The sequence below is a fragment of the Letharia lupina genome, assembly GCF_014066315.1.
Source record: "Letharia lupina isolate WasteWater1 chromosome Unknown contig_16, whole genome shotgun sequence".
In the NCBI taxonomy this organism is placed as follows: domain Eukaryota; kingdom Fungi; phylum Ascomycota; class Lecanoromycetes; order Lecanorales; family Parmeliaceae; genus Letharia; species Letharia lupina.
The window spans coordinates 523,392-550,826 of record NW_023502985.1 but is presented as its reverse complement, the minus strand read 5'-3'; the positions used below and the strand labels follow the sequence as shown (position 1 = coordinate 550,826).

The 27,435-nt window shown below is 50.3% G+C and overlaps 8 protein-coding genes across 8 annotated transcripts; 4 read left to right on the top strand and 4 right to left on the bottom strand.

Moving 5' to 3' along the window:
- Positions 1 to 1,862: 1,862 nt before the first annotated feature.
- On the top strand, positions 1,863 to 3,137 carry HO133_002968 (uncharacterized protein; the record flags this gene model as incomplete). The annotated part of the gene is made up of 1 exon (XM_037293892.1): positions 1,863 to 3,137. One exon carries the CDS (start codon positions 1,863 to 1,865, stop codon positions 3,135 to 3,137), a length of 1,275 nt encoding a protein of 424 aa, XP_037149970.1.
- Positions 3,138 to 5,167: 2,030 nt separating this feature from the next.
- Positions 5,168 to 6,484, bottom strand: HO133_002967 (uncharacterized protein; the record flags this gene model as incomplete). The annotated part of the gene is made up of 5 exons (XM_037293891.1): positions 5,168 to 5,196; positions 5,265 to 5,921; positions 5,998 to 6,147; positions 6,198 to 6,315; positions 6,401 to 6,484. The coding sequence occupies 5 exons, from the start codon at positions 6,482 to 6,484 to the stop codon at positions 5,168 to 5,170; spliced, it is 1,038 nt and encodes a 345-aa protein (XP_037149969.1).
- An 881-nt stretch (positions 6,485 to 7,365) lies between these two features.
- On the top strand, positions 7,366 to 8,543 carry HO133_002966 (uncharacterized protein; the record flags this gene model as incomplete). The annotated part of the gene is made up of 2 exons (XM_037293890.1): positions 7,366 to 8,087; positions 8,369 to 8,543. 2 exons carry the CDS (start codon positions 7,366 to 7,368, stop codon positions 8,541 to 8,543), a joined length of 897 nt encoding a protein of 298 aa, XP_037149968.1.
- A 1,368-nt stretch (positions 8,544 to 9,911) lies between these two features.
- Positions 9,912 to 11,572, bottom strand: HO133_002965 (uncharacterized protein; the record flags this gene model as incomplete). Its single annotated transcript, XM_037293889.1, has 4 exons — positions 9,912 to 10,109; positions 10,181 to 10,298; positions 10,369 to 11,325; positions 11,394 to 11,572. The coding sequence occupies 4 exons, from the start codon at positions 11,570 to 11,572 to the stop codon at positions 9,912 to 9,914; spliced, it is 1,452 nt and encodes a 483-aa protein (XP_037149967.1).
- A 1,585-nt stretch (positions 11,573 to 13,157) lies between these two features.
- Positions 13,158 to 14,396, bottom strand: HO133_002964 (uncharacterized protein; the record flags this gene model as incomplete). The annotated part of the gene is made up of 3 exons (XM_037293888.1): positions 13,158 to 13,912; positions 13,989 to 14,124; positions 14,199 to 14,396. The coding sequence occupies 3 exons, from the start codon at positions 14,394 to 14,396 to the stop codon at positions 13,158 to 13,160; spliced, it is 1,089 nt and encodes a 362-aa protein (XP_037149966.1).
- Positions 14,397 to 15,096: 700 nt separating this feature from the next.
- Positions 15,097 to 16,434, top strand: HO133_002963 (uncharacterized protein; the record flags this gene model as incomplete). Its single annotated transcript, XM_037293887.1, has 2 exons — positions 15,097 to 15,488; positions 15,792 to 16,434. The coding sequence occupies 2 exons, from the start codon at positions 15,097 to 15,099 to the stop codon at positions 16,432 to 16,434; spliced, it is 1,035 nt and encodes a 344-aa protein (XP_037149965.1).
- Positions 16,435 to 17,198: 764 nt separating this feature from the next.
- On the bottom strand, positions 17,199 to 22,585 carry HO133_002962 (uncharacterized protein; the record flags this gene model as incomplete). Its single annotated transcript, XM_037293886.1, has 8 exons — positions 17,199 to 17,390; positions 17,477 to 17,809; positions 17,873 to 18,758; positions 18,812 to 19,411; positions 19,466 to 19,789; positions 19,840 to 21,503; positions 21,553 to 22,378; positions 22,431 to 22,585. The coding sequence occupies 8 exons, from the start codon at positions 22,583 to 22,585 to the stop codon at positions 17,199 to 17,201; spliced, it is 4,980 nt and encodes a 1,659-aa protein (XP_037149964.1).
- Positions 22,586 to 24,402: 1,817 nt separating this feature from the next.
- Positions 24,403 to 25,161, top strand: HO133_002961 (uncharacterized protein; the record flags this gene model as incomplete). Its single annotated transcript, XM_037293885.1, has 1 exon — positions 24,403 to 25,161. One exon carries the CDS (start codon positions 24,403 to 24,405, stop codon positions 25,159 to 25,161), a length of 759 nt encoding a protein of 252 aa, XP_037149963.1.
- Positions 25,162 to 27,435: the final 2,274 nt, after the last annotated feature.

Sequence of the window (27,435 nt, the reverse complement as noted above, 5' to 3'; positions counted from 1 at the left end):
TAGGATTGAGTCTGTCTCAGCGTAGCACAGCAGTGGTGATGATAGAAAGCGTATAGATTCAGTGGTGGGGCCATCAGCCATTATGTAGCTGATGGAGAACAAAGCACTGCTATCTATGGCTAGCTACATGAAAGGAACAATGATGGAATATGCATGGAAGGATGTAGAAGGAACGCATGCATAGAACATGAAGGAACTAGACACGCTGACAGTCTGTGTAGGGGAAGTTCCAGGCTGGAACAGGTGGAAGAGGGATTGAGGTGGTAGGATTCCCTATAGAAAGGATGTCGCTGGCACTACTTCAGAATTGATCTGGATCAAGTCCTCTCTTACGTAGTTTGCGTCACGCAGTCGAACTGGGAGACTGCTAATAGAAGCGACCTCCCTAAAAAGCGAACCGGCAAGTGAGCAAGTCTTCGACCGAAATTCCACAAACTTTCACTCAAGCTCATGCATGAGCAAGCAGCCTAGAAAGCGAGAATAAAACAAAAGCTGACGAAAAGAAATTGGTGGCTGCTAACTCAATCCAATCGAGTTCAATCAGTGAGCGAATGCGACATCAAATCCTGTCACAGCCTTAACACACTTCTGAGTCATGTCCGCATTCTGAATTTACGTCTGCCTCACCAAAGTCATACCGCAGTACAGCATCCCCACCAACTGACCATGGGGCATTGATATTCCACATACCCGATCCCCTTGGCAGCATACAAAATGCTTGGGCAAACAGGTACACATCCCACATCAATGATTAAAATCAAGTATGCATTCACGTAATTCCACCTAGTGAGATTCAGAATTTGTCGATGATGGGGTCAACAGGCATCTTGTTAACTCTGTATGCCCGTGTCTCGAGCAACTTTTGACTGGAAATTATGCAAAACCAGCCAAAGACATGGTAAATCTGCTTACCTCTCGAGCCAGCTTGGATACTTGACTGGACTGGATCGGCGTTCGGTAAGCCTTTGAGATTGGAATACAGGCTGCCCCATCTTGTTCGCTGGAAGAAGTGCAATTGCTGCGCGGGCGGAGTAGGTCTCTGTTACGACAAGAATTGCATACAATCTTCTGATCGATCTCAACATAGCTCATGACTGTGCTTTTCATGTGACACGCAGAGTTCAAAGAGGACAGCTTGACGTGACAGAAATCGGAGTTCGGAGGTAGTACGTGATGTGGTAGAGTATACCCAAAAAGTCTTCGAATACAGCTTTTCAAATCGACTTGCGTCAGTCATGTTTGATTTCTCTTTAGTTGTGCCATTCATGAAAAACTCGCATCTAGCTAGCCATGTACAGGCGTGGGCCGGTAAGGCAGATGTCTCCTACCCCTTGCAGGGGTCCTGACAACCGTCTGAAACAGGGGCATATCCTGTGACCCACTAAACCCCCGTCCCACGTGGCGAACTAAGCAGACCTACTCGTATACACCGCCTTCCTAGATACATTTGAGCAGATGATCACCTCAGATGGCGGACACGAGCCTACCTCGGCCCTCACCCATGGGAGGATTCTCCAACGTTGTTCGTCGCTCCAACTGATTGATTAGCTAATGTGGGATTGTCTAGGCTAAGCCCATAAGCAGCACGAAATGTTGAAGGCGGGTATCCACTATCCAGCTTGCAGTAAACAGATAAGAGCATCATTGAGCAGATGATATGAAACGTTTCCAAGGTAGGCGTGATGCCACGCTTCTCCGAAGTCCGTATGTTTGTGCCCGACCGATGAATACTGTGGTTTCAGAGTGGCTTGGCGCTAAGCAACTTCCGTTTCGCCCAACCCACTCTTCTTTCCCTTCCCATCTATCTCTTCCCCAAGTAACACATAGATTCAAACCACAAACGAAATCATAATACAACCACAATGAAGCTGACAGACTTTCCAAACGAGATTCTCAAGAATGTCGTCGCCAACATTCCCCTCAACAGCGACCTAGCAAGAGTCACGCTTGTGTCACATCGTTTCAAGAACCTCACCGAACCCCTCCTCTACCGCATCGTTCACCTGGACGCGGAGCCACTCGAGGAATGTCCAGTAGGATTCATACCCACCCTCAAGCGGACAGACCAACTCATCGCAACCCTGAAGGCGCGTCCGGAACTCGGCAGATACACCACCGCCTTCTCCTTGAGAGTCACCCACTTTCCCTGGTACCAGAGCTATCCCCAGATCAGCATCATCCGTCGCATGCCGGGACTGCGCAAGCTTTCATACGACCCACCCGCTATTCATGGCGGTGGTACCCCCACTGAATGCAAGGACCTCACGGCCCAACGGTTCGATTTCAGTCATGTCACGAACCATTATGACGAAGATGGTGGCCGCCTGTGGTTGGAACTTGGCGTCCCCTTGGAGATCGTAGCCAAGCACCTTTGGGGGCCATCGGTACGGAAGGTACAGGCCGAGAAGCTCTTCTTCACGGATAAATTCGAGCATGAGCACTGGCTTGATCAGCGTCGAATCCGTGCTGGTCTTTCGGCTGTGGAGGACCTTCGATTCCTGAATTGCTGTCCGCGCATCCATGGCGATTCTGTAACGGCATTCCTAAACGCTGTCATACACTTGAGATGCTTCGTTTTCGAGATCGAATCACCTTGGGAGCCTCTGATGGTGCCCAACGACCCGGCACACGAGGTTGATCTCAGACCCGCACTGCTAGCCCATCTATCAACAATCGAAGAACTTGCACTCTCTACAACGGGCCATGCTCTCAGGAATTACCAACCGGTGCAGTCTCCTGGTTCATTCGTCCAGTGGACCGCCCTCAAACGGCTAGCGGTGCCTTATGCCACGCTGTCTCACGCCATGTTGCATGAAGTCCTACCACCACAGTTGGAAGAGCTCCAGCTCGAAAGGCTGAATTGCTGCGAGGAGAAGCCAGCCGGCCCGGAGGATGATCTCGTGTTGTTCCGGGAGCTTGCGAAGAATAAGGAAGTGTGTGTGCCTGGGCTCAAACGTCTAATCTGGTGGCTCCAGCATCCCTCCGCACAAGATCCCAACGACCATAACTTATCCCAATTATCCAATGTTGAGGGGTTGGCGCTGGAGACATTCAAGAATGTGGGCGTGAGGTTTGAGTGGATCTCAACACCCTTTTTCAAGGACACACCGTTTGGTCAACGACTATACGAGTGGTGAAAGGTAGACCAAACAGGACGGCAAGCATCTAAAGGAATTTGCAAGTTTTCATGCAGTCTTTTGTCTTTATACGTCCCACGCCGGGCCCTGGCCCAGAAAATGTAGACTGCGGACACCTGAGCAATAGCTAGGCAGTGCGAAGGCAAGGGCAAAATGTCGAGACAAGGTGTACCCCCAAGAGCTGGCAATGCTAGCTTTGTGAACAAATGTGTGCAAACAGCCAAGATACTGCGTTAACGTGATGCAAGGTTAAGCTCGGCAACGATCGTTTCCTGAATAAGCCAGCCGAGATATTCCGTCAACGTGTTGCTAGGTGAACCCAGCCAGTTCAGATTCCAAGCTCAACTCCGTCTGATAGCGCCACCTTTTCATGGATGGGGCCCACTGTGGTAGTCGATAACAAGATGTCGACAGCCCAAACGGATTGTCAACACCCTGCAGTGCTGATCCAAGGAAAACAATCCCTTAGCTTGAAACTTCTCGATATCGCCATCCAGCCGAGGTTGGAGCCCACTGCAGACCCCAAATGCTCCCTGAATATCTGCCACGTCCCGTTCCACAAGGCTTAGACTTCTAGCATCATTTCTTTCCCACTTCCTCCATCTTGCCCTTCACCCAATCCCTCCCACCCCATCGGCTCCCTTCCCAGCACCCACCTCATCACATTCGTACTCCCCACCCACCCCCTGTAGTTATAGTAAAGCAGCCGCCTCTGCGCAACATCCCTCGTGTGCGGATTATCACCTAGACCAAACATAGTTTCTACAGGCTAATCTCTCTCCATAGTCTTCTGAAACGGCATCTTTTCGACTTTGATGTCCTTGACGACGACTTTGCTTACTATTTTGCAAACTTCGCCATATCCCTTCGGCGGAGAGGTGGAAACCATTTGATAAGTCGCATAGAAATGGTCCTCACACCGATCGAGGATAGCGGATGAAGCGTCCACGAGATCGTACAGAGACGTGTAGCACAAGGGAACATCGGGGTTCCAAAGCGCGCGGCAAACCGGCCGCTCGTCAGATAGTATCTCCCGGATCGGGAACAGGTCGATGGAATTGGAGGGTTGAAGGATGGTGTAGGGTCAGCCGGATTCGATCAGTGCTGCCTCGATGTAGCGCTTGCAGTTGTGGTTTAGGAGTTTGCGGAGGCAGGGGTGCAGGACGGAGACTCGAGTAGGTGAAGTGTTTGAGGTTGTTGGTCAGAGCGGCGTCGATCATGTGATAGCTGCGATGGGAGGTGGTCAGCGAGAAGGTTCGTACGCGTGAGTAGAGGAATGTTGGACCCGATCTTTGTTTCTCTTGGATGGAAAGTTGGTTTGACATGATACACTGCTGTGGTACCTTCTAGTATCCTCTTACAGTCATCTGGCTGCGTCAAATCCGCCAGGACGACCTCGATTTGCGCTTTGGACTTGCCGGCATATTTTTCGAGGAGCTGTTGGCGGGAAGAGTCATTGCTGACTGCTAGGCGTAAATGCTTCCTTTTGGGGAGCAGGAATGGGATGAGCTGGTTACATGGCTTGCCGTTGGCGCAGGTGAGGAGGATGATGCCATTTTCATGGTCGATAGGTATAATGGGAGACTGCTGTGTGGATTATGGGTGGTGTTGGTGTGGATGTGAATATGGATTGAAGGCGAGGGACGGAGGATAAAGTGGCGGACGAGAAGAAGCGTAGAGCGACGTCATAATCTCATGCATGATATCATCATGCCATGAATGTGAAATGCAGGGCATTGCGTTCGGCGCGGAAAAAGGGAAGGAAGAGATGTTGCGGCATGGGATCCGCCGTAGAGGAGATGAGGAAAAGGATGAGATCAACCTGTCAAGGTCTTTGATATGAAGACAGAGCTATCTGATAAGGAAACTTTCACAAATATTGCTTGCTTTCGAGGATTTTCGGAGAAAGGGAATACAACAAATCCTTAGAAGGCGGTAAGGTCAGGCCCATTGCCAAATTCCAAATCCCATATCCGGGGATTAGAGCATAACCGCCTATGGTCTTTACAGTGGAATAGTTGCGTCCCTATCTATGGGTTCGACTTGACAAACTCGACACCTGCAAGTAGAAATTAGTCGTGGTGCGCTTCTAGGAAGGAGGGTTCAATGCTGGCGCGGAAGACATACCTTTCACAATATTTTTCTTTAGATCTTTCAGGGCAACATCCAATAGTTCCTGTTCCTTGGGTGTGATCTTACCCACATCATGGATCTTTTCTACCCCATTTGGTCCTAGCTCCACCTTCGAGGCGAAGAAGTCGATGCCTTGGTCCTTGTATAGCGGGCTGTCAACAAACGTGGGCTCCACAACGCCCTTCTGTCCCTGAGCAGCCTTGAGCAAACTCTCGGCGAAGCGAGCACCAGCCATGGCCATCGAGAGCGTAGCTGATCCAGCACCGTCCTTTGCCTTCACAACCTCATCACCGCCAAATTGCACACGGAAGACGAAGTCATCCAAATCCTTGCCCTCAAGACTGTATCCCGATTGGCTCAAGAGTGGCACGATCGTGGCACCTGAGTGCCCTCCCACAACCGTGATGTTCTCATCAGCGGGATCCGTGCTCTTGTGTTGCGAGATGAAACGGCTCGCGCGGACGACATCCAGGGTTGTAACGCCGAAGAGACGTTTGGGGTTGTATGTGCCTTTTGCCTTGAATATCTCGGCGCAGATGGGGACAGTGCTGTTGACAGGGTTGGCGATGACCAGAACGTTGGCATCTGGGGCGGCGTCTGCGACGGCTTTGGCCAGATCCCGGACGATGGAGGCGTTAGTGTTGAAGAGGTCTGTGAGCGGGCTTTGTTAGAAGACTGTTCGGAAGTGGGGGATAGACGTGTATGGGAAATGAGAGAAGAACGGCACCATCGCGGGTCATGCCTGGCTTTCTTGGTACGCCGGCGGGAATTAGGACGATTTCTGCACCAGTGAGAGCTTGTTTCAAGCCATCGGCATCGGGTTGGTAGCCGGTAACAACGCTCTTGGTGTTGATGTGGCCAATATCAGCGGCGACACCTGCCCTCAAGATCAGCGGTGATCCATAGAGTATAGCTTCTGTTGCTGACCAGGTCCGCCTTTGATATCGTATAGGGCAAGCTCGGTGACCCGAGGGTTCAGCTTCATCAGCAAGGATAGTGGCTGTCCAATACCCCCCGCACCACCTAGAACGGTGACTTTGGATGCCTGACGAGCACTGTCAGTGCCATGATGAGTTTTCGGGGGTTGAGCTGCAGCAATTGGGGCTGGCGGAGCTGTAGGAGCTTCGTACTTGTCTGACTGTTGCTGAGAAAGCTCTCCTCTGGCAAGCGCCGAGAATAGGCCTAGAGGCAAGCATAGTTCTTGAAGCAAGCATAATGTATACAGGTAATGTCGAGCTTAGTTTGAGTGGAAGGATTGAAGCAATTGCAGGATGTGAGATGCGGTCAAATGGGTGAAGAGAGGAAGCTTCGAAAGGTCGGAAGCTCGGCAAATTTCGACATTTTTACCGCGCTATGCCAAAACGGCTCTAGCTGCAACTGCTCGAACATTATCACCTTTTTCACCCTCTCCGAGATACTGTCGATATCTTTTCAATCCTATCCTGACGCGGCACGTCATGCACCAATGCTGGTCTGGGGTAGCTTTACGCTGGCTTGGGTTATACTGTAGTACATAACCTTGGAAGCACGTCTTTTATTACGCCATCTGGGTCATCTGTCGCTGAAATTGGGACGAAACCCAGAGATCTCAAATCTGTTCTGATACTTTCAAGTCACAAGATATCCCAATGATACACCACTAAAGGACTATGCAAGGAGTACGCCCCTGTACGTGCCGTATGATATCATTGGGTAGGCGCGTCATTTCCCACCGATTCGTACAGATCGGCTGTTCGTGAGAAACAAGGTAAGCGAAACTCTCGGTAGGTATACATTTTGTAGCGTTCGTTATTGTTGTTGCGTAATGCAACCCGTACATGAGAGGCAATAGCATTGGTGGAGGCTGTCGCCTGCGGCAATATACTTCTGGCTTTTTGCAAGAAATTGATATTTCCGACGTTTCAAGCACTTAGCATCATTGCTTGCTGCTAGTCGACTAATCCGACCTGTCTGTGCGTCTGATTTAAATGAGAACTTCAGATATTTTTTTCACCCAACTTTCCCTCGAAGATTTCCCTCAAATCAAGGGAGAGACGGAAATTCGATCTCTGCGTTGCTTACAGGGCGGGGATGTGTATTCTAAACCATCGCTACAATGCTTTTCAAGCCCCTATCACTATTGCTCTTCGCTTTGGCCCTCTTGCATTCAGTCGGTGCTGAGGACACGGTCAGCAGCGGCAACTATCTCATCCATCTGTGCAACTCCGGACAGCCTGACTCCGAAGCATCCAAGCTGCAAGACCTTCTGCCACAGGTGTACAATGGATTACAAAAAGTGATTGCAGACCTCCAGCTGGGCACCGCTTCCACGCATGGTTACAGCGCGTTTTTCAAGGACGACTCGAGCAAAGCAAAAATACTGCGAGTTTATCAGAGAATGGCCGTTGGTGCTAGTGTCGCGTTGGGCGGCCAAGGCCGCAATATCAATCCCATCACTATACGACACCCAACCTTTGTATGCGCCAACAACGTCCCAGAAACCGACCTCCTCTACCAACACTGCATGCATGCGCCAAACAGCCCACTTATGAGTTGGATGCAGACTGAGTTGATGCCTCTCTGTCCGTTGTTTTGGACAATCAAGAAACAAGCAAGGCTATCTGATTGTCCGCTAGTGGTAGCGAATACTTTAACCCCGAACGATGATCGGTTACTCAAAAACCAGGAGGCTCTTCTTGTTGGCAATCTGGTGCATCTTTATCATCGAGTTTCTGGCGATATGGTTGTCACTATTACGGACGCTTCTGCGCTGAATGTTTCGGAGTCCCTGAAGCATCCGCCAAATTACGCCCTCTACTATGCATGTGAGCACTTAACGTATCTTCCCATTGAGAAGCAGCAATCTCGCTAATATTTTCCACGCTTGGCAGCCGTGCAGGCTGGCTGCACCAACTTTCCCAATATGCAAAACCCACATGACGAGTTGCGCCACCTACTAGAAATATGCGCCAACTGTAGCGAATCCAATACTACACTACCAATCTATTCCGAAATCCCCCCGTCCGTACCAGTACCGCCTGATCTCAACACCTTGCAGGGTTTCTGCAATGATGCAGTGTATGCACCAAACGCGACTGTCTGTTGTGATGAGAGCACAGGCCTATGGATGCCAGCGCCAGTGATAAGAGATGGGCCGGCAGCAAGCTCGGTGAGCGCGAGTTGTCCGCAAAATACGGGAGGAACAGGAGGGGCGGACGAAGGGAGTGGAGTGATCAACACAAGGAGAAGGAGGATGATCAACTCAGTAGAGGCACGATTGTAAGCATTACTTGAGGACTAGGGAAGATACCGCGATCAATCAGGTCCACTGCAGCGGAGTTCGTCGAAAGCCATTCCTGAGGGTTTCTGGACGATTCTGCTGTCACATGAGGAGGTTGGGATGACGTCCCTCGCCAGGACGCCATCGGTCACTAACCGCTAGAGATTTGATAAACGTGTTGCGGCTCGTGCCCAAATTTTCTATCATTTCGCTCCTGTATGGAGCAGTCACATTTGAAATCCGGATAATCCACATTTTTGTTTATCAACAAATTTGAGACTTTTCACCCTACTTTTCAACTGAGCCTCTGCCAGTTCGCTCGTGGAAATGAATGTCATGACGTTGCTACCGGATTCAGCCGTCTTGTTGCGGGGACTGTTCAGTGTGCATGCAGCTTGCCATTTCTTCGCCTGACAGATCTCCAAACTTTCGCACCTTCTATTCCCCTAGATCCAAATCTAGCTTGACGTCCAAGAGAACCCCAGTCTGCTGGAAATTTCATCTAAAAGAGGATATAACACACGTTGAGACATTTCTTGGCACAAGGCTCAACTGGGGTCAGCCATGCCACGGTACTTGTCTTCAACTTGCTTTGCCGCCAAGCTGATACATCCATTGCGAAACTACTTACAGATCACGACGCGGACATCTATACGATAGCAGAGGAAGACTGGCCAAGTAACGCGGCTTTGACATATTCCTCTCCTCATCAAGGACGTAGTCCGATGCGTTATCAACACCAAGAGCGGACCAGAGAACAGCATTTTACATGCTGGCCCTGTGCTCCGATGACAAGGATTGCGTACGGCAGGTCCTCGCCGCGAGTGCAGGTATTAGCATACTGAAAGTTGACAAGCATGACTTACGTCACATCATGCGCCAAGAGGACTGGCAACGATTTCTGTATGATAGAGCATTCCGGTTCCAATCCAGATCCCTTGAAGTAGTACTCACACATGGGCGGAAGGGGTCTGCAACCTCTGTCTTGAGAAGACAGACTTGGCCAATTAGAGCTCTCGGTTTAGGAACATTTTTCTGTCAACTACAACGACGCTACGGGCATGGGCTTACGACTCAAACTCCTGCATCCTCGAACAATGTGGCCACATAACGCAGCTCACGCAACTACAGAGACCCGGGCGGTCTTTCATGCACATGCTGCAGATAATGTGGTAGACTAACTTCCAGACAGTGCAGCCTCGGCACCAGTGATCTTGCATGCTTGGAAAGACTATTGAGCATTTCACTAAACACTCACTGCCCGTGCTGCTAGCAATTGTCATCATTATTCGTGGCCCCTCAGCACCGGTAAAGTCCATCACGTTTCGTCCGTCCGCAGACGCTCTTCCAGGTCGGCATGGATCTCCATCTTTGCGTTTGACCTACTGAACATTTCCTACTTGTTCGCAAGTTGGCACTCTACACAGCCTTCCCGGGCTCTCAATCTCCCACTCATCACTCCCAACGGCCGTGGTAGCGTAGAAGATGTCATGAGGGTCATACTTAGCTTTGATCGAGCGAAGACGCGGGTAATTCGCGCCGTAGAAAGTCTCTTGCCAATTAGGCTGGTAAGGATCTCCCTGCACGCTCATCAGCGTCTTTTTACACAATACCTGGTGAGGGATGCGCGGTGAGACAAAGGACGGGATACCTCGTTGAGATAACATCCCGACCCCGGCGTAATCGCCTCCAACTGCGGCAATAGCACATCCGTCATCTCCTCCTGCAACTCCACCATATCCGAAAGCGGCGCTGTGAAATTCCAAGGCCTGTTTCTCAAAGTCAGCCCCATCGTTCCCCACGGTCGCCTTGCTCAACCCGGGTTTGGACTATACTCACGTCGTAATGACAGCATCGATCAACGTATCCCTCCAAGCCGGCAGAACCGCATTGTCTACATCCCCCGCCACACTCATATTTACATTTAGCCCTATGCCACAAAATAAAGGCGCTGAATTCTGCTCATTGATTGTTCGTATTGCAGCCGTGAGCGCATCAGTATCATTCTCAACGACCGAGCGCGGAATCAAACGGCCGCCGTACTGCGCGGTGCCGACCTCGATTGGAAGCTGAAACGTGTTGAATTCATCCAAGTACGTAGGAAATTCCGTCGGGCCCGTCATGTTGTATTCGATCCCCAGCCGATTCAACTCATCGATGAAAGGCTGCAGGAGTTCCTTGGCCCTCGACGCCGAAATACCCGGCCCCGTGAAAGGCGTGAGGGTGAAAGCTGCGCTGGTGACGTAGTAGACCGTCATCGCGCCCGCGTCTACGAGCCGGGGCAGATTCGCATGCCAGGCCGTCAGGGCCGCGTAGTACGTATCTGTCGATATACCCTCGCTCGAAAACGTGAGATTGGCACCCGAGACGGGTATGTCGACATGTGCTTTCGACGTCAGCGACCAAACGACACCGTAAGTGCCCCCTCCCCCTCCACTCAGCGCCCAATACAGATCCGCATTCTCTCCCGGACTGGCTCTCACGAACTCCCCGGTTCCGGTAACGACTTCCCATTCCAGCGTCTGATCAGCCGCTAAGCCATACTTGGACGCTAAGGCCGAATGGCCGCCTCCTTGCGTGTATCCGCCCGCGAGGCCGACGGTCGGGCATTCGCCTCCGGTGACTGACAGTCCGACTCGGTGTGCGGCGGCGTAGGCTTCGAAGCCTTGGACGCCGGCGCCCATTTTGATGGCTTTGCCGGTGTAGGAAGGGGATTTGTAGTCGGTGAAGGAGATGGTTTTGAGGTAGTGGGTCCAGATCGCGAGGGCGAAGGCGCCGGTTGACTTTCCGTTGTAGCTTTGTTGAGTGGTATTAGGATGATTGGGGTTAAGATTGGGGGTGGGAGTGGTTGCGGGAATACTTACTCGTGGCCTGTATTGCGGATGACGAGCCTGATGTTGTTCTTCGTTGCGAATGCGATTCCCTTGGCTACATCGGAGGGCTCGGTGACGTTGATTGCGTAATCTACGTAATTGCCCAAGGTGCAAGGCCGAGACTCCGGCGTGAAAGGGTCGCAGCTTTGATTGGCGTAGAAGGGTGCCATGACAGACGAAGATGACACGTAACTGCTACTCTCAGGATACTTTCAAATCGCGGTACTCCAAGACTCACTGTTCCTGCGGCCAGACCCAGTTCTCCTGCAAAATTTTGCAAACGGTAGCGTTGTAAGTAGGGTCGTGACATGGTGAACCAAGCGGAACGGTAGCAACTAGTCTCCCACCAACGGAGCTGTTAAGTGCTGCCCACTCTGCTGGAGACGGCCAGCAGGTTTCTCCTGGATAACAACGACACTGATTTGTTGATGCGAAAGCTGTGTGGCAGAGGTAGGCTAAGCCTATCGCAAGGACGGAAAGTGAAATCAACATCTTTTCCTGCTGTCTATCGGTAAAGAAGGCAATGCCTTCGGGATTAGGAATATCTTCTTCTATGAAACAATTTGCATACAAGAAAGATCAGGTGAAATGCAAAGCTTTACATACAAAAAAACCCGAGTTTGAAAAGGGAAAAACAAGAAGTCTGGCCGACACGTTGAACAAACAGACTGAGCTAAGCATCCGAAGGATCCCTTTAACACTACCCAGCCAAACAACCGAAAGATATCTTGAACACTTACCCAGCTAAGCAACGGAAGGATACCTTTAACACTTACCCCGCGTAGGATTCGACCTGCATATGTTTGTTCCGTACCAAGCCGTGAAGAGGTCGAACAGATGAATCACAAAACAGCACTACACTTTATGAAATCTCCTGCTGCTTCACAGAATGTCTCATGCATTGCGGAATGACCGAGGTCTCATAAAGAAAGGTTCCCTTCCCGAGATGGTTTTCGGTATGGATAACCTCCTGCGATTTTATGGTAGTGCGGGAGGCTACCTCAACGGCTTGCATTAGTAGCGCTTCTAAAACCCCTGCTGCAGAAACGATGCTGTGCCAATCATAGCTCCCGTGGTAGAGTGGCAATTAGCACCGCCCTAACCACGGCCCTACAAGGACTTTGTCCATGATATTACCCGTGTTCGTCTCTGTAGCAGCGATAGCGGCCGTTCGTCCCTGCAACGATCCCTGTGTAGTCAATTGCAGGGAGAATGTTGTCGTGCAGCTGCGCAATCAAGAATATAAGACTTGTTTGCAATGAGAGCGGGATTTCTTTGATGTTTCCAGTTGACGATCTTGGTGGTTCTTTTAGAATATCAGGTATGGGTATGTTTTGTGTAGAACAGATGGATTTAATTCTCCAAAACCTCCCGGGGCCAGATCCTAAGTACAGTACAAAATCAGGTGGCTGAAAAACACGGTGGCTGGGACGCGTGGGGGCCAAATTTCGACAGGTTCTTGTCGAATGGTCTAGAACTGCATCCGAGGACCTCCGTTAACCTAGAAGACGTGTGGGGACTACAGCGCAGACTTTGGCCACATGCAACCTTTTAACCTTTCAACTGTTAATCTCTTCGATAAACAGTTGGAGGGATGCGGGAGAAAGAGAAAGGAGCGCCGTGTGCAGACGACCGGAAGGCTCAGAAGAGCGCAAAAGTATGCAGGCACCTACAGAGCCCACAAACCATCATACTTTATCCGCTCCGACAAACCCATCCGGGCAGACATTGAGCTTCTCGTCTCCACACTCTCTATCACTCTTTCCTTCTCTTCACGATTGACCAAGGATACACCAACAAAGCCGAGCCCGGCAACAGCGTCGCACCGCCCCAGATTTGGGCTCCGCGGAAGTCTCCAACCGTCGTACGCGAAGCCGCTCCAGCGATCGGACTACATATGAGAACCCCCATCCCGCATCCCGCATATGCCATGCCCAGCCTCGTCCCCACCTTACCCTGTAGCGTTCCGGGCGATAGCACAGGGACCATGACGGTCGTCAGTGTGATGATGATTCCAGATAGCAAGCGAAACACGACACAGAAGACGATGATGCCCGCGAGGTTGTAGACGCCCACCCACGCGAGCACCGAGATCTCTGCTGCTGCCGATGCCAGCACGAGGGTCTCGATGGCAGCGAAGGGCTTTAGGAACAAACCTGGAAAGAGCCTTCCGATGAAAGCGCCGGCGGTCGTGACGGCGGTGAGGTAGAAAGCAAAATCCGAGGTGGTATACAGATGGGTGGAAGCGTATGTGGCGACGTAAAAGAGCGGGACGAAGTATCCGGCGTATAGACCAAAGAGGGCTAGTAGGTATATCATGAAAGGGAGCTCACGGAAAGCTCGGACATCGATCAGTGCGCGTGGCTCCTTGCCGGCGACTTTATGGTCGCGCAGTGCCGCGAACGAGATGATGAATGTCCTAAGGGCTATGAACGCGATTGTTCGCGTGGCCCACGCAAATCCGACTCTGGGTTGCAGCTGACGGAATGTGATGGGATATATGATACCACCTAGATTTGGGTGCAGCGTGGTTAATTACGTCATTTCAAGCGACGTAGAGTATAGATACGATGGCGGCCCACTTACCTAGATTCGAAGCCGACGAAGCAATGCCCACCGCAATCGCACGCTTCTCACTAAACGCAGCAGTCCCCACGGCTACACTCGGCACGAAGATCAAACCACTGCCAAGACCCACGCAACCCCCCTGCGTTAAGACGACCTGCCAGTAGAGTACGCAGAGCATAGACTCAGCATCATCATGCCAAAGACGACCAGGAAGGCCCCTGTGTAGACGAGTGTGTGGAAGTAGCCACGGTCAAAGATAGGGCCGATGATCACTCCTATGATCTCCAGGAGGAAAGCTTCAATCGTGCAAACCCATGATATTGCCGACGAAGACTTGTTGCTTAGAAAGGCGGGGGAATAGTACGCTTGGTAGACGCCAAAGCTGTTCAGAAGGCTGATGTTTTGGCAGCTTTTGGGGTCAGTCATGGTTTGAGTGTTGATGCGGTGACGCTGGACGAACCTGGTACTGAAAATAAGAAAGAAAGAGCCTGAGAGTAGCAACCAGGCGGAGGAACCACCATCCGTGGGTTCAGAGATGTTACTCTCTGTTTCTCGACCTCGTGATGATTCCTGCCATTGCGGCTCGATACCGCCAGACTTTGATCATTGTCACCGGCACAGCCCACGTTTTCAACCATGTTCGATCTGTGGGGACGATTATTGCAGATTTCTGGGACTGGATCTACTACAAGTCGGCAATACGGAGGATGACTTTTCTGTGACTTATACCTGGTTCAACCTCATAGTTGCCGTCTGTTGCCACTCTGGTAAATGCCATAGAAGGTGGCACAGCACTTTTAGACTTCGAAGGACATACTCGGCGATCGACAGATCCGCCGATTGAGAACATTCACTAAGGCAGAATGTTGCGAATATGAGCACATATACCGGAAAATCACTGCGGCCTCACGTCTTCTCGCTAGCATTGTCGTTCACCGCACGCTTTGCTTATTGCATTCATATAGGACGATGGCTCGTACAACATGATTTGAGCTCCCAATACATGGTCAGACAGGTAGGGTCTTCACTGGACGACGGACGGGTCAGTGGCTGACAGAACGCGCAATTAGTCCCCATCTCTTGTTTCGGGGCGATCTGCGACACGAAGGATGGCGAATCACAAAGGATGTTTAGGAGTGTCAATATCATTCTAGATGCGAGACTTCAATATGACAAGTCGCAGGCAGACATCTCTGTCTCAAATGCCTCCAAGGCTTCACTGGACCACCTCACCTGCTTCCAAGACGACAGGGGCTGTAACGGTGACAGTTCTTTTGCAGCGATCAACTTCTTCCTCTTCTGGTGTTCCGTTGCGGCGGAAACACCTGAGGGCCGCGAGGCAGCTGTGAAGCTGATTGTGCCTCGGGCTGACGGCTATCTTTCCAAATCCGATTTTCTAGAGCAACGTCTGATTGAATGGGAAGGGGTCGAGAAAGTCCAGAGCTTCTGCCAGCCACGACAATACCTGAGGTCTCAAAGTGCTGAACAAGTGCAGTGGGACGGTCTTTATCAGATGTTGTTGGAGGCATCTTGGTCAATGTTCCACGACATGGATGTGCTATGTCTGAGCTAAGCAAACTAGAAGCGGAACTTGACAACAGGCTTTCCTTTCCATGGATGACGCCGCAGCCCATTACAAGAAAGATGTTAGCCTACGTCGACGGCAGAGATAGAAGTACCACTGAGCCATTGTTGCGTTCTGCCAAAGCGCTTGGCATTGGGATGATTGTACTTGACACGCCTGGTCATTGGCTTGAACTACCCGATGCCATCCATCTTAGGGAGCATTTCGTGCCATTCGACATGTCAACGGGATCACAGAGAGCTGCAAGAAGCCGGTCGACCGAGTCTTCAACTCCTAACCGGCGTCAACGCAGTCAGCGTGGAGCCATACTGTGACGGACCTGAAATCGATGCCAATTTCGTTCTGCAGGATGGTGAGGTCCTCTTCGTCGAAGGCGCAGACGACTTCCCCAAAGCGGGCGACCGGGAAGAGGCTGGAACGTCCACCGTCTTCAAAGCGAGCGCAGTGCTCTACCCTTCCGGCCTTCCAGCGGCTGAACTGGAGATGGTCCAAAGGTCTTTGCATCAAACGCTACTCAAGTTTGGTTTCCGATCCGGGGTGTCCCATGTGGAAGCTCGCGTACGCGATTCCAGCATGCAGTACGGGGTATCCGACGGCGTCCTGGATCTTCAGACCGCAGCAAGTGAATCCCTTACCGAAGCGCCGAACAGCTTCCTCATCGAAGTCAATCCGCGTCTTCCAGGCCTTATGGTTACCAGAGCAGTTCATAGTACCTACGGTATCAGCTATGCCGCTCTCCACTTGTTGATTGCAGTGGGGGACGCGGAGAGGACCGCAGCGCTTTCACAGCCTTTCTGTGCTGGACCACAGTACTGGCGCAACGTTGTGTTCATCACACTCGACAAGGGCGGAGTACTTGCTGCGGACGATGTTGGCTGATGGGTTGAAGAAACGCTGTCCCGACTTGTGGCGGAGCGTGTCCTCGTATCATTGTTACTTTGAGAAAGGGCAGCGTGTGCCGGATCCTACCGCCGATGAGGCGACTTGGTTTGCTTGGTTTCTGATTTACTCGAGAGTTGGGAGGAGGCATTTGTTGGAGTTATCGGAGCGAGTGAGAGCTGAGGTGAGATATGAGTTGCTTTGATGTAGGCCGAGGTGAGTGGGTACGAGTTGGAATTGCAAAATTAGGGCACTGCCAGATGGAGGCCTGATCTTGGCTGTGGGCGCATTTGATTGTCTGCACTTATCATCAAGAAAACGCGATAGAAACTCATGCCCGTCGACGCGATCGGCAGCGTTGGAGCCTGTATTGCGTATGATTAGGAAAATCTGAGTATTCCCATTTCTGCACGTGTGACGTTCTTGTAGACAATCCCCACTCCTCCCTTTCGCCTATTGTCAAAAGTTCGCTTCCCTCGTCCACCGACTTGTACTGGCACTTTGGTAACCATGCTTCCACGTGTGGTCCCTTTTATGCCATTTGTAAGCCTGCGTTCAGCCTATTTTGTGTCTCTCTTTAAGTTGAATTGAAGGGTCTTTCTTGAATGTTCGCTAGCCGATAATGAAGCATGAAAGAACTCATGAATCAATAGCTGCTACAAGAAAAAGAAGGAGATGCTTCAAAAGAAGTCGACCTGGTCCTGGCTTGTACAGAACGCCACAACAGCACAGACAATTTGTCATACCCACAGAGAGCTCGCTCACTATAATTCTTCTTCTACTGCCGGAATCACCGTATATGTCTCCGCCTGAAATTCCAGCTCGCCATTTCGCTCCATTGCCGCCGGGTCAACATAGATCCGCATGCCCATATCCTCCTGACCCAGATTGAAGACTCGCAATATCACGTAGATGTTCTTGACCGGAAGCCCGGGACGCAAGGTCATTTCGTGCATCTGGAACCAAGTGGTTAGCTTTTTCTCCTATCCAAGGTATATGCAGCGTAAATTATTTCCACCCATAGCAGGGATGTACCACTGACCCTTTGGTATTGTGCTCTACTGACGAAGAGGCGGGTTCCACAACCGAGTGTTGTCGTCTTCACTTCCAAGTAGTAATTGATCCCGGGACCCTCAGGTTCGACGAGTAGGCCGTGAGGGAGATGGCCATGTTCAAACAAGAGCTGAGTGAGCTTAAGTGTCGTTTCCGCATTTCCCGTAACCTGGTCCTCGTACGTGATGTCTGCAGTTTCTCTACCATTCCAAGCGGGCATGTCCCTGTATTTCTCGTGCACGCAAACTTCTTTGCGAATGGTGCTTCTCCAATTACTTCGGTCTAGATTTGGCAGATTCAAATTGAGTAGAAACTCGAAAGCCTAGATCACGCAAGATCAGTCTTCTCGGGATGTAAGAACATAGGCAAAGCGCGATTGACTTACATATAACTCTCCTGCGGCGCCAATCTTAACGTCGTGGCTGACCTTGCTATCCGAACGACTTCCAAACACTGTATCTGACAACGCGAAGGGAGTGTCGTCATTCGAGTCTGAGGCTACCTCTGGCGAGGGCATACCAGGCCTGGGGAATGGAGCTCGGCTTGCTGCACGAATCACGCGGTCAAGAAGGGCGCGATATTCATAGCCGCTAGTGGATATCTCTGGCGTTGTATAATCCCTCCTTCTCTCGGGAAATGGTGACAAACCTGACCTAGGGGTGCTTGAGAATCTCGTATTTGCCTGCGATGATTGCGGGGTCAAAGCGCTTCCCGCATACGACGACGACCCTGCGCGCGTTGTGGAATTTGGAGCTGAGCTTGAAGTAAACGCCGACTCCGTCGACCCATGCCTCACTGGGGTTGATGGAGCATGCACCGGCTGATTTGTCGCTCTATGACTTACTGATTGCTCATCGTCTTCGTCCGACAATGAATCGTGAGAGACCGTCTGTGGACCAGGCTCTATTCCTGCCACTTGCACAATGCCATGGTGGTCAAGCACTTTCTCAAGCACAGGCAAACTTTTCGTCAGGATATCTCCAACAACCCTGATAGCTGCTATATCGTTCATGCCTAATTGAGCAGCCAGTTTCTCTGGTAACTCTGTGCAGTAAGATAGCTCTCGGTCTTCCCTGTTTCTCGGCACATAGAATCGCATTTGCTGATCGTCCTCCACAATGTGCACTATACCTTTTGCTCCCTCGACAGCTATACAGAGGCCTTTGAGCGTAAGTGTAATGGTTTTGGAGATTCCATCGCTCTCATAAACATCCGTAGCTTGGATCTTGCGGTATAAGGACGAATTTCGGCTTCCGTAATAAGAAGCACATCTGCACGGAGTGAGTTACTCCGGGATGGAAAGGTACGATGCGGAAAGACATACCGTAGAAGCGCATATGCTCTGTTCTGGACGTGATTACTCAATTTCATGTTCCTCGAAGAATCTTTGACTGTCGAGCTTTCTACGACCACCCGAGACATGTATCTATCCTCCAGATTCAACGCTAGAATGGTTGGCCGTAATTCTCGAACGTCTTCTATCTCGAAATCCAGGATTGGTACTTTGTCTCTAAATGCAGAACCATATCCGGTTCGGTCAACTATCGCAAATACATCGGAAGTCTTTTTGAGGCGCGTTTGACCATCTGAACCTTTGACAGGCAGAACGTTAGACGATTTCAGTCTGTCCAGAGCTCCCGCTTGCGGCCCAAAAGAGTTGATCTGCTTGATCAAGCCCTTCACATCCTCCATTGGTGGGGACTGATCGCCCGCCGTCAGGAGCTGTAGCTCGGCAATGTACGTATCGATATTGGGCTCTTCGACTCCCAAGCGCTGGACGAAGAAAGCTTGAAGCTTAGGGTAGTGCCTACCTAGAGCCACCTTGTCAGATATCCGGGTGTCATCTGTCCACAGGCAAGAGGCAGGTGAATGCCAATTTCGTCCAGAAGGTTCGTAAATCAAATGTCTATCACTAAAGCGCTGGCTGGTAATAGAGACGCAGTCAGTAGCAGAACGCCAATTGTGCAAGACTGCTTACCGCACGTGTTCCCAGTCATCCCCCTCCACCTCCAAATAAAGATGTCGATATATTTCCTGGATGTCATTTGGGGGGAGTCCCTTTGCCTTGTGCACTTGGATTTGGTGTAAGTAGTAGATCCAGTTCGCATCTCTAATATTCAATATGATTTGGAAAAGATGCCTCAGTCTGTCATTGTCCCGAAACCCTTCTTGGTTCGAGAGCGAATGATACTCGGTAAGAAATTCAGGCGCTTTCCAGACGCACTTCTTAGGCTCTGTCCACATTGCAGGTTGGCATCTTCTTGCTGTTACGTGGATGACATTCTCTTCAGCAAAGGCCTTGCTGAAAAAATGTTAGTACAAACAATTACAAACATCAAGACCTGACCTGACCTAATCTTTTCACGGTCCTCGGCGTTACTGTGTATTTCAACTGCCTCGTAGATCTTGAGCAGGATATTTCTTGAGGCTTCGCTGGGGCTCTGATGAGTGCGCACAAAGTAGCGAAGGACGTCGAGATAGAATCTAGTATTGGTTTCACGACCAACATCGAACACTTCTAAGAAATTCCAGTCTTCTTGAGATCCACCGTCTGTCTCACTAGGCAAAACTAAGAATGGCAGTTCTCGGTTAACGTCGAAATTTCTGCACCTCTTCGTTAGTTTCGAGAGAGGTAGATAGGTAGTTTGTAAAGGTGCCTTCTTCGAATTTTCACAAGGAAATTCAGCCTCGCGCAGCGCACGAATCACGGGAGGGGTGATCAAATCCTTGTATGAGGCCCAATGTGCTTTCAACGTTCCCACCACCTCTTTGCGCCATCTTAAAATGTAGAGAAAGAGATCCGAGAGAGCTGTAGGAGTGGACGGCTTGACAAGTCTAGGTATACATCGCACACCTGCTGAGTCTCCGAGCCAGCCTTCCCAGGAGCTATCGTAGCGACGGGCGTCGGATGGCATTGCATCTATGTATGCGCGGTTGATGTAATGGAGGGGAAATCCAGGATAGATGATCTTGCTGCCAACCTTTTCCTGCATCGTAAGCCGCTTGGCATCGTATTTCTCGTCTGTCTCGAAGTACAGATCATCCACGATGATTTCTCTGCCAAGTGTGACGAAAGTACGGTATACTGGCCGTGACTCCTGGTCTTTGAGGTAGATGGTTTTTGGCAGATCGCGTTCGTTCTTCGGGAGATGCCAGTACAGATACCGAAGGTGCGAGACCGATGATTGCAGAGAGATATTGCCCCACGTGTTATACTTCTTGAGGATCAATGCAATTACGTCTCTGGGAGCGCAATTCCGCAGACCAAGGTGCGTGAACAGAGCTTTTCGGGCGGAATTCCTGAGTGCTTTAGGATCCACAAGTCGTAAACCGAGGTCTGTTGGGACCGGGACGCGGTCGCTGTCTGGATGGAAAATTGTGCCCGAGTCGCCCGAGACCCAAGATCCGTTTTGCAGGGGAATCAAAGGCAATGCCCTGACTCCGGTAGCCTCGGCGACGGATCCTTGCGTGGAAAACGGCCGCATGAGCATAGATGCACTTCGCGTAACCCATTCATCGCTGGCCGTAGATGATTTCCATCTCGAGGAGGGATCATTGAGATCCATGTTAACTCTGGTCGAGATATCCCAAAGACTGAGCTTTCTTACTGCGAGTCTATCTAGTAACTGAAAGTCACCCCATTCGTATCCTGCCGAAAGGTATACTTCATCGGGCATGTCTTTGAACAGAGGATTACCTGCCTCGTCGAGACAGTAGTCTGGAACTCGTTTCAGCTGGTCTGGACGTTTCAAGGCACCTCCACTCCAGGGTCGCAAGACACGTGTCTCTTTCAAAAGCCTTACAATTTTCGGAAGAAGCTGTGCCCAGAAGGGTTCGAAGATCATTTCGCTTGGCAGGTATCTCATCCACTGGTATTGGAGCGTAGGATGGCCGCAAAAGTCGAGAACTCCATCTCGGAAGGTCTCTGCAACACCGCTAAGTATGACCTCATTCCAATCTGTTCTTTCAACGTCCTCTCGACTTGCTTGGGTAATGAAATCGGATTGGATTTGGAACTGAGGAATGTAAGCAATTATGATCTCGTTCAGGAAGGTGGTTCCTCACGCTGAAACCAACTTGACGGATGGGTAGAAAAGCAAACACATGTTGCTGTTGAATGATAGGTATAGATTGACTGTCTAAAGGAAAAGCTAGTACCACTTCCGCTTGGTTGGAGTGAAGACGGGCGTGGTGTTCGGGAAGATTATTTAAAAGTCTAGACTTGATCTGATAAGTAGACACCACTCTACGCCTCGATCCATCGGCAATCCCGTTGGAGACCGAGAGTGTTGTCAAGGTCGCTCGGTGCTGTATCAGGTCGACTTGCTTCGAGTACGTGGTCTCGGACGCGGTGCCAAGTGCATCGAACCTGGTTATTTTAATTGTTTTGAGCTTGCTCAGGAACAGAAGCAATGTCTCGGGTAGGTCGTAAAACTCTTGTGCGAGTTTCGCGGCTTCGGACGGATTGGCAAGTGTCAAGGTCATCCTAGTGCGAATGTTTGAAGGGATCCCATGGTGATTTTCGAAGATTGGTGTGACCATTCCCAAGCCACCATCGCCACGTCTGTGTTCAAAGAAGAAAGAAAATGGCTCGGACTGAATATGGACCTTAGAAGCAACCTTGAAGACTGACTTGAAGCCAATTCCCTTTTCCCCAATGTAGCCTTTGGAGATATTTTTGGTACTCTCTCCAGTACTGCAAATTGCTTTGACATTTGCTTCCGTGAATCCATCCTCATTGGAATCAATGATAATTTTGTCTGGATGTAGTCCGAATGTAAGAAGCGGCTCGTCGCGAGCCGCTTCTACTGTTGTGTAATCGTTGTCCTCGGCATTCTGAATAAGCTCGAACACGAATCGCGTGTCTTTCGAATACAGATTGGTAGCGAGACTGAAAAATTCGTGAGCACCAGAGGCCCAGAGCTTCGCGGGAAGAAACTTACGTCTGGGTAGCAGACCCCAATTTCCTTCGTACACTGTCGAGAGATCTAAGTACGCTTACAGGTGTCTTGGCGCGATCTGCCGCACTGATGCCGCCATTGTTCTCTCTGATTTCGTCCACGATCTCACGTCCTCTCTCTCGACTGATGGTCTTCATACTGTGAATCTAAGACGGCTGTTGGGTTGCCTTGAATCCTGGTCATGTCAGTTTTAAGAGAATGGCAGAGACCCTAAAGACCCCGATGTAACTCATGCTGATCTGATGGTTGCTGTTCGCTAGTGCTGATGCTGAAGCGACTAATGTAACCGAAAAAATGCTACATCCAGCGCATTTTCCAGACTCATACCAATAACCTTGCACATCTAGCGTACTTCTGTCACACAGAATCGAACTTGAGACGAACATTGCCGTATCCGGTGCTCAAGACGACCCCGTGCATTCACGAAACCCCACAGCTGATGGACTCAGCGCTACGTTTATGCATGTGCGTTCTCACTCATGTCAACGACGGAGATACGGGAGAAGAGAGTGCATTGACCAAGGGTTCTTTTGTGTCGGAACCAACGATAAGTCAAGCACTTCTCTGGCTTGCCATTGGATCGAAGTGACAAGATTTAAACAAGCGCCTCGATGCTGCATTCAGCCCCGGGTGAGTCGCCGGCACAGCCTGTGCTAGTCTTATCCATTGGCCATCGTTTCTTTGGACACGACCTTTTCCGCGGCCAGCTCGTTTCATGTGGGCATCGCCTCCTTCACGAGACAAATCGAATGCAAGATGTGGACCGTTTGTCTCGCCATCGCTCCCACAGCTCAGACGTTTTCGGAGCGAAGCAATAGAAACACTTCGAAAGAGCCAGTCCAGCTGCTCAACGACAGTGAACCTTGCGTGTCGTGTGTGACCATAACAGTGAAGTGGGAGTGGTAGGGACGATGAAGTTTTTCCACGCGCCGAGCAACGTGGGGGTCGGCGCTTACTCTACTCTGCAAGCTTCGGAGAGCACCGGGCGGGGCTTCCGGGTACACTTTCCCCAACCCAGCCACCCTTGTCAGCTCAGCGTCTCGGTGATCACGTCCAGAAAGTGGTAAAGACCGGCAGGTTACCTTCCACTGAACCGCTTCGGCTGTAGGTTTGATGTCCTCTACAGACGTCCGCACCGAAAGTCCTGCACAGCGCTAGTAGCAGGCCCAACCCTACCTTAGTTTCGGAAGGCAGCCCTGTAGCTGAACTAGAATAAATTGAACTTAGGGACCTTTTTGGGGTCTGATAGGGGCGTAGACCCTCGAGTGGGGGTCACGCCGGATACAAACTTGAAGCAGCTCTGAGCGCATTGTCCAGGTGGTCCTCCGGGTAGGGCGTTATCCGACAGCTGGACCCTTTCTTAGCGCGTGCAGGACTTTCGGTGCCGACCTCTGTACTTGCCATGGCTTCGAAACGATTCCTAATTTCATGCCAAAAAGTATCGAACCTCTTAACTAGGATGGCGTGTACGAGTACTTATGCATCCGAATACCAAAGTGTACCCATAGAAGTAGCACGGTATGTGCGAAGATTACTCTGAGTGCATTTCAATAAGTTTTGTTACAACTACTCCATGTCGAGTTGACTGTCTTGTTCGCGTCTTTCCTACGTCTGTCAGGGATGTCCCGTATCTCGAATGACAGACAGGAGCTAGAAAACAACACCATATGGCAGGGAAAGAGTAACGCTCTAAGCTCATTCGATCTTCTCCCTCCGCGGAATCGAAATGTTCATGATCTTTTCTGCCGTTCCTCCTCATTTTCTGGTTGCAGCGGCCAGCACATCTGAAGATTTGTTTGTTCTTGTTGGATTTTGCAAATTATACACGCACGTTCCGGCACACTTCTCTTTTTGAAATAAAGTACTATCCTCTTCTCCAGGGAGTCGCATTCCCTTGAGAACCATCTCAACACCGGAAAGGAAGACAGCGATAATGAGCTCCTCCTCAGCCAACATGAACCCAACAATCAACGCTATTCCCATAGGGGTTTCGCTGGACCATCCCCTCGGCAATCTCGACGAACTCATCAACAGGGTCCGCACATTAGTTCAGACGACGGCTCTCAACGGTACTTCTAGAGATGACGGCATCGACAGGGTCTTAGCAGGATCGACATATGATCCCATTGTTCCAATCTTCTTCCGCTGCACTTGGCCTTATGGTTCGCAAACGCGCCATAAACTGATCTGGATGAAACCTTCCATCCCGGAAGCAGATTTTGGCCGCGAGATCACCAGAAATTTCAAGTTCAATGAGACTGGTGGCGCAGTTCGACAAATGCCTGCTACCTTTGTTGGATGTAGCCCCTTCAGCTCGGGTGAAAAGCACTACGTCGAGGCTCGCAAGAGACTAAATTGCGAGTTCGATAAGGAAATAGGCCCTACCAACCAGCAACATATCACGATGCTGGCATACACGATGAGTGGTTTCTTCGAAATGTTTGTGGAGCCGTTGCAGGATAGAGCGAAGTGCTTCCTTTGCCGCCAACCCTGTCTACTGAGATCGGAGAGTAGGGATCGTATAAGCGTACTGGTAATGGGGCAAGTGATTACGTGCGCAGAATGCGCAGAAAAGCATGAAGCTGTGGAGATACAGCGCTTGGGAAGGAAGTGGAGTCTCGCCGTTATGTACAGCCTGGCGCAACAGCATGTTCTGGCTAGCTCCCTAAAGTACACGCTAAACTTGGGAACAGCGGAATATGACTCTTTGTAAGATTTTTGCTTTGATACCATTGCTTCCATGGAGGGGTACAGATCCCGAAGTGTGTTCGAACGACCCAAGTTTCATGATATAGGGCAGCGAGTGCATTAGCACTGTTAGAGTTCCTAGCTGTAAGTGTGTGCGACTCAAAGACGCTCGTTGACTTCTAGCAAGGTTTCTGCGTGACGGCGACGAAAGCCAGGTGGTCAATACACGTGATGCTGAACTGTTCGCGTACAAGTGTAGCTAGGAAGAAAACTTTACTATTTCAAAGCTTGGCACGGAAAGTCCAGGGCCAACTTGACTCGGAGCGAGTTACAAAGATAGAAATCTTAGATATCGCAACACGTCTAGAAACAAGCCTCAGCATTTAAGGACAGCAGAATGAACAGGGTTACAAATCTAATGACCAAACATGAAGAACGGCGGAAAGCTCTTTTGAAGAGGGTTGTGCGCTGAAAGAAACCTGGCAAGCCTCGCTACGAGACACACTCCTCTTGATCACTCAGTCGTAATCAACACAGCACTGCTACTAAGCCCAGGCCTCGACGAAGGCGCAAGAACCTGCATTCCCTTCAAGAAACAACTAGGCCCCTGATTTCCGCCTACGCCGTGGTCAAAGCTCGCGCCATAACGAGTCGAGCTTGGGTGCAGACTCGGGACTCTTTGGTTGTGGCTGGCGCAAGCGGTAATGCAGTCTTCAAACGTAAATGCGGTGAACCTCATGAGAGCCGCAGACATGTCAAAATGGTCCGTATCGCAGTTGATGTTGAATGAGTTGTTGCTTGCGGTCGACTATAAAACAGTTGCCGAGGGTGTGTAAGGCGACGCTAGGCTGGAGCAGTCACTTGCGGGGACGAATGATGTAGGATTTATATTTTGGAATTTTAGGATTTGCAGGGCTGGTTGAGTCATCTCTTCGTAGGAAATTGGTCGTTCGCATTGAGCGTTGCGTTGAGGTTTTTTTAACGTGGTCATACTTTGGCTCCGTCGTCAGTGTCTGAACGTTCTTCAATGGTCTTGGAAGGCGAGGACAGACCAGCTGTCGATATTCTTCCCTCTTTTTATGGTAATGTAAACAACCACATCCGCTGTCATGACAGCCAGCACAGAGACAGGAGCAAATAAGCCGCTCCAGCAAAGTATGAACCCTGATCGCATTCGAACTTTTTTCCCTGCCCCAGATCTTTTGTCTTTGATAGTTGCTGTGCTTCAGTATGTTATCCGGAGGTACCTGCTATGTATCATTTTTGTGCATTGGATGGGTTTAGATACTGATTTTGTCCGTCCAGATACAAGAAACCTTCACTTGCTCTCTGATGCGGAATCGGGATACCGCCGGTCCGTCCGTCGATTTCAAGTCTCGCTTTCTGCGCCGAGTCGAGGGTTATCAGGGGTGCCGGTATGTGAGAAGAGAATCAAGATGTCAGTTGCGGACGTGTCGCAGGTGCGCAAAGCACTGTACTACCATTGTGAAAGCTTAATCGACACATCCCTTTCCGCTACGTTGGCTAAGCGACGCCCAAAATACAGTAACAAGCAGCTGTCAAACGATGCTGCAACAACGATAGGCTGCTATCAGAAACAGTCAAGATTGTAAGGCATTTGTCTTGATGCATGTCAGATTTGCCATGTTTCGAGGTAAACTTGCTGAAAAAAAACCCCCGAAAAAAAAGACACACAGACAGTCTCTGTTGACCGGTAGAATACAGGGATAGTGGAGTAGAGTCAGAATAATACTAGACTATTGATTTATGGGGGGTATGAATAGTCATATACATACAGATGACTAGACAAGTACACGGTATGCGCTAGCATAGGGGGCTGGCGTTTCAACAGTCGCCTCATGTATGAGAAGTCCATAGTGTCTCAGGTAATTCTGCAGAGACCGAAGCACAGCCATAAGTACGTATAAGGGAACCCTTTCCCAATGCACCTTAGATCTTTTTCTGCGTTTCAATCTTATTGATCTTTCAAATAAAATAAGTTCACTAGAGCGAAAGCCCTTTAAAGTCGCCGATTTGTTTAATGGGTTCTTGACCTAGAGTAGGTAGCTAGTAGAGCAAGTAGGACGGTTCGTTCTTTTGTGAAGATCATCAAATGGTAGCCTATGCAACTACATGGTCTTGTACGATAAGTTTCGAGCGCTTTTTTGACTGTCCAAGCACTAATGTCTATCTCCAAGGAGAGATTCAAATACCGTAGCCCGACAAATACTGCCGCACGGAAGGTTCCTGACAACGTTGGATTCTTACTTGTGTCGGAAGTTCTCAGGTGTACTACTTG